The sequence below is a fragment of the Limulus polyphemus genome, unplaced genomic scaffold, assembly GCF_000517525.1.
Source record: "Limulus polyphemus unplaced genomic scaffold, Limulus_polyphemus-2.1.2 Scaffold361, whole genome shotgun sequence".
NCBI classification, from domain to species: Eukaryota; Metazoa; Arthropoda; class Merostomata; order Xiphosura; family Limulidae; genus Limulus; species Limulus polyphemus.
Genome location: NW_013665971.1, coordinates 441,459 through 447,797, shown reverse-complemented (window position 1 = coordinate 447,797; position 6,339 = coordinate 441,459). Strand labels below are relative to the sequence as shown.

Genomic DNA, 6,339 nt, shown 5'->3' with positions numbered 1-6,339 from the left:
AACTCAAACTATCGATATTGACAAGCTAGAATGTAAAATAAGAACATCATATCTTTTTTATTTGCTAAGATATCGCTCATGTAATGAATCAAACACAGTGGACTCCCCTTCCATCTCTTTCCATTTTTGGAAATGGTCCCTTATATACACTTACTTCTATATATGACATGAATAACCAATCAAAAGCTTAGAATGTCCCCCTAGTGGTTTTCTCAGCCATTTTGATGTTCTATCATTTTATTAATTTCATACTTTTCACAGAGGCATAATTTATAGTTTTTTCCTAATTTTTTATTGAGGCTACGAAGTCAGTCAAATCCAATCAACCTGTAGTGAGAATAACAAATAAAATATAAAGCTTTTTCTAAAAAAATCAATAATTATATGGAGATTATAAAGATTTCACAAGTGAAATTTGAAAATGTTCTAATGCATTAAAGTATTTTTAATCTTAAAATCAAAATTGCTTTGCATATTGGATAGTCAACATTTCGAGAAAAAAAAGGTTTACGACAAACTCTTTAATTAAAAATCTTAATGCTTAATTTAAAAACTTGATATTTTGTGTACAAAAACCTTGCAATGTTTACCAGGAACCTGCAAAATTTTGTAAATATGTGCTTATGTTATCAAAAATCATAGTATAATTACTCTCATGTATACTTTTGTGGTTACGAGCTCGGGGATTGCACGCAGCCTGTAATGAAAGGGTTAACTCATTAGTGGTTTGATTTCATCAAGTGTAAAATTGTAGGGGGGGGGGCATGGTGTAAAAACATGTATTTTGGTGTGATGATTGACATTTTAGAAAGGTTTTATGCAAGATGTTAATATCTACTGCTGAAGTAAGTATATTTTGATGAGTTTAAATTATTAAATAAATCTTCATCTATTATTTCAAAGGATGTGATTTAATTTTGTGTTTTACATGTACTGATAATTTGTTGTGTGAAATCTGAGATGGAATAAAACTTGAGTAAAAATAAGAAGTATTAAATAATATTCGTAAATTTGTCTTTTTAGAAGTGAAAGCAAGAGCTGGAAGACCTAATGGCTGATATCAAGAAATCTGCAAACAAAGTGCGAACCAAATTAAAAGGTAAGGAAACTCTTTATCGTAATATCAAGAAATCATGTTTTTTTCTTGGGACATAACTAGGCATTCCTATTTTGTTTGAAACTAGTTTCAGTTTTTCTTTAGATTTAATTTGATTCTCTTTAAGCAGCAGTAGCTAACATCTTAAAGTATTATAGTTTGGGAAAATGTATATCGTCCTTCAGGGTTTCATTTACCTGAGCTAGTTTTTCTCTACATAGCCAGGGTATGGTCGTTCGATTGTTTAAACACTTACATTCCTGAAAGTGCAAATATTGAAAATGTTCTTTACAAGGGAGTTTTGTAAACAGCTTTTCCAATATGAATTTGATGGTCCTTTGTTTTAGATTGTGGTTTGAAATACCACAACCCTATAGATTTTTGTTGAATTTTGACACATTCTGTGAGTAAAATAATATAATTTGGGAGTGCGGATGTCTGTCTGTTTAGTGCACATGAACATGAAAAAGAGAAAACGAAATAAGCAAAAAACGAGCATATGCATAAGTGTAAGGCCTACTAAGAGTGACTTATGGATGCACAAGTTTCTATGTGTGTACGTGTTATTAAAATTTAACTAAAACTTCTGCAAAATTTTAAAATCATAATCTTCATGCTGTATTAAGATAATTTTTAAGGCAATTTTCAGAGTATTGTTTGTCATTTTATGCTTATAAAAAAAGTGTTATATTTTTACGTTTTAATGAAAATGCACATGCAGTAAGTATGTTTGAACATGTTCTTATTTGAGTTTTGAAAAGTTGTGGTATTTAATTTTCGGACATTTTGTTCACAATTTCAATGTTTTGTTGCGTTTTGAGAATTCTTTTAACAACTACAAAAACATGGATGACTAATTCAAACTTTTGGAGGAAGGGTGAATGCTCACAGTATCAACATTGCTGAAGATGGTTTATTGTTTTAAAAGAACTTTCAGAAAGATAATATTTTAGTGACAATATTAAATTCTTTGTGGTTAACTAAGAATGCAAATTGAGTGAAATATCACAACTCTCTATATGTTGTCAAATTTCAACACATTCCACCAGTTTATTACATGTTTATAAGCTTACAATTTCATATAAAAGATTCAAAAACAACTTTATCCATTGATTAAAAGAAATACTCGCAACTATTCTTAACTGTTACAGATCCTAAAACGTTTCTGTGAGGTCTGACATTGTCAGGAATATTTTTTTCAAAACAAAATATAGGGGAACTTTAATTCACCTACAAACTAAGCATTTGTTCAGAGTTTGGCATACTACTTTTAACAGGGTGAAAAAACATTAATTTTTGTTTTTATTTTCAACATTTGATCTGTTGTGCTTCATCAGCAGATTTTGTTTTTTTCGGACATTTTTGTAGTGGTGTTCCAATAAAAAAAATCTTTGTGTGTAGTTACATTGTTTGATTCACTAGCTTTTAACAGCAAAGTAACTGTATCATGTAGATTTGGCGTAGTGAATGTAACAAGCTGAAAATTCTCATTTCAACTGCAACTTTTAGTGCGTAAACTAATGCAAATGTGTTTGTCTGGGAAAAAATAATGTCTATTCAGTCTAAATGTGTTAAATTATTTACAGGATGTTTTATACTTTTAATAAAATTGAATTGATAATCTACTATCAGGTGGAAAAGATATTTCATCATGGCCATAATATATATATATATGTATAATTGATACTTGAAACTTTTGGTACTTGATGAAACTCCATAATTACAGAATTGAGGAAATGATTACGTCGATACTGGTGAAACCATGGCCATTAATAAATAAAATTTGTGTTAAACGTACAGTTGTCTTTTTTTTTCTTCCTCAATTCTGTAATATAAGTTTACGATACTGTTATGGCTCAGAATTTCTTCTCATCTATAACATGTTTGGCTTTTCATCTTAGTAGGTCCAAATGATGTTGGTAAATTAAGTTTAGATTCCTTATTACAGAACAACAACAAAACTTGTATGGATATACTAGTTTTGACACTTTAATGAGTCCTCTTCAGCCAAATGTTTTGTTCCATAACAGTAGATCTAAACTTTTAGATTGCTTTACACAGTATTGTATATTTACCTACTGTATTCTGGTAAATTGATGATAGAATAATATATGAAGTATATTATATTAAACAGTAATCCTTTCTGTCTTGGAAAGAAAAGGTATAGAGATCAGTCTTCTATAAATACATAACATTTTTCAATTTTTAGACTGAAATTCTGTTTAGATATTTGACAGCTTTCTGTGTGATGCATGAAACACTATTTCAGCTCTTCCTCATGGAATACATTCTTAGCCTTTATATAAACTTTGATTGATACCTAAGCCTATTTTTTATAGTGCATGAAGTTTTGGATGTGATACGCTTTTCTTGTACTAATTAGCTTGAAGTTTTCAAAATAAACTCTCACTTGGTTGGCCATAATAATAATAATAAAAGTACAGCATGTTAGTTGGTTATCCTGGCTATGAGAGTTATTGAAATATTTGTTTTATTACTTTGAATATTTAATTTCACCTACAATTTAATCACCCATTTGCTTGTGACTATCTTTAACTTGCTTTAAATAAAGTATGTATATTTTATATAACTTTGTATAAACTTATTCTTTAGTGATGGAGCAGAATGTAGAACAGTTGGAACAAACCAGCATGATGTCAGCAGACTTCCGCATTAGAAAAACACAGGTAAGTGACCTGATAACATTTTAAGATGTATAGCTGTAGATACATGTAGATTCACCTTAAGTTTTTTATCTGAGAGACTATTCTTTCAGTACGAACAAATCCAGAAGCTTGGATTGATTGACGTTTTAATATTCTTATGATATGTTTTGATTTTATCAGTGATTAGATTGAAGAAAATAATGTGACTGTTCTTAAAATCTAACAAGTTGAGCATTGTGGGAAGTGCTTAATTTACCCCCATGGGTAGTTTGAAAGAATTCACTGACAAAACCTTCTTCAAATTGTTTGTTCAAGAAACAAAGAAGCTCTGTCACTACTGTAATATTGCAGGATGTTTGTGGCAGTCTCACTTCTTGGGGGTCTTAGCTTAGCTTCAGTGTACAATTTGTAATAGTAATTGGGGGGGGGGGGGAATAAAGGTTGAAGTACATTCAAGCCAATTACGTATGGGAAGTATAAAATCTTATGAATCTAGTCTCCCCTTTGGTCCTCCCTGGAGGGATAAGTTTATGGATTTACAATGCTAAAATCCAGGGTTTGATTCCTGAGGTGGACATAGCAAACATCCCTCTAAAACAAATATACTCCTCTTCATTTTTTTTTTATTGCTATTCATAATTTTGTTAAGGATATTCAGTCATTCCTTGATCTATAATATTTTGTGTTATAGTTGAAAAGTACTTTCTTTTGTAACATTATTGAATATATTTAATGTAACTCTAGAAGTGTCAGCTAGAACCATAGTTTAACCTGACTTTAAAAGTTTGGAAAGGACCAGAGTTTAACCTGACTGTAAAAGTGCTGAATATATCAAGAGTTTAAATTCGTTTCAGAAATGTTGAATAATTTCAGAGTTTAACCTCATCTTATAAATATCAGATAAGTCCAGAATTTAACATAACCTTTCATGCATCAGCTAGGGCCAGTGAACATAATCTCTCTAGGTATCATCCTGAAAAAAAATTGCTTGATGTGTCAGAAAACAAACAAAAGTTCAGAAAAAGTGTGAATGAATTGATATTGTTGTAAGCCATATTTTCAATGCTATAAGTTGGTTGTTCATTAAAGGGAGCTGCTAATCATGATGATGATGCTAAATCTATAATATTCATAAAAATAATCCTAGAATACCTTGAAAGATCATGGAACTTGGAGAAATTAGAGTACATTATATATATGAGGAATCAATGTGTGAAACTTATTGAGAATTTGGTGAGATATTTAGTGATTGATACAGTTCAGTGTTTGTGGTAAGAGTAATTACATCTAGTCTGATATGCTGTTACTTGGTGAGTAACATGTTTATCTGACAAAGCTGTTGCAGTTTGTACTGAAATGTTGCATTTGAATGAGGCCTACGTTTAGTTGCAGAGTTTAGATTTTAAAGTTTCATTATGAAAATTTTGAAAAGTTTGTAACAAACGTTATCAAAGTAATAAATTAATTTGTTATTGTCACATGGAGTGAACTTTATATTGTTTTCACTAAACAATCCCAAAAATCTTCCCAATGATAGAACATGTTAGAACAATGTTATGTTTGTATGTTATTTTTCAAGCAAAATTTCACAGAAATCTTTTCAAATTCCTCAACTACTGATGATGTTAGGCTAAGTGTGACCTAATGCTTAGTATGTTCAAACTGTGAATTCAAAGGTTCATGGTCTGTTGCAGCAAAAATGTTAGGCTAAATGTGTACTAAAATTGTATCTTCTTCACCAGTAATTTCAAAAATAATTTGCCTTGTCAGCACTGAATACAACAGACGTTGTGTGGTTGACATGTTGTAACATATCCTCTCTTGCATTCACCTTTGCTTTTTAAAACTTATTTTTAGTTATTTTAAGGCTAAACAAATGTTTCATTGTTCTTGGCCGTTGACAATAAAACGTTAAATCATTGAGATATCTCATTTTGATTGTTAATGTTTTATTTACATGATTATAAAATTAGATTTGGTGTTATAGATTTATTATATTTTTAATTTAGCATCATTTGCAGGCAATTACTAGGCTAGTACTTACAAGTTTGCAGACATTCGAGAACGTTCACTTTGTATAAACATCAAGAAATAGCCTGATGTATAATTATTCGTATAACTTTTTCCAGCACTCGATGCTGTCTCAGAAATTTGTGGAGTAATGACGGATTACAATAAAACTCAGACTGATTACAGAGAAAGGTGTAAGGGACGAATTCAAAGACAGTTAGAGATCAGTAAGTAAAGAAACGGTACCTTTACTACAATCTAGAAAATTTAAAGAGATATTGTCACTCACTTTAATTTGTGAATTTCCAAAGATAAACTGTAGTTTTTAAATAAAGTTTATTGTATTCGAAAATTCTTGGAAATTTGCCTCTTTAATCATGGAGTTAATAACATTTTGAAAATGGGTTTTAAAAATGATATTGATATTATTTTTATCTCAGGCCAGCTGAATAAAAGTAAAGCAACTAAAAATTAAGTACATATAAAGAGTTTATCAGATTTATGGTTCAGTAGTCAATGTGAATTATGATGCGATTTGTGTTAGAATCCATAAATGATGTAGCCTGC

At 30.1% G+C, this 6,339-nt stretch overlaps 1 protein-coding gene across 1 annotated transcript in view; it reads left to right on the top strand.

Annotated features, from left to right (window-relative positions):
* Positions 1-6,339, top strand: part of LOC106457694 (syntaxin-like) — a 28,279-nt gene that overhangs the window by 13,445 nt on the left and 8,495 nt on the right. Inside the window, 5 exon segments of the mRNA NM_001314093.1 lie at positions 1,024-1,030; positions 1,032-1,099; positions 3,710-3,783; positions 5,892-5,919; positions 5,922-5,999. Coding sequence (NP_001301022.1) covers positions 1,024-1,030; positions 1,032-1,099; positions 3,710-3,783; positions 5,892-5,919; positions 5,922-5,999 — 255 coding nt within the window.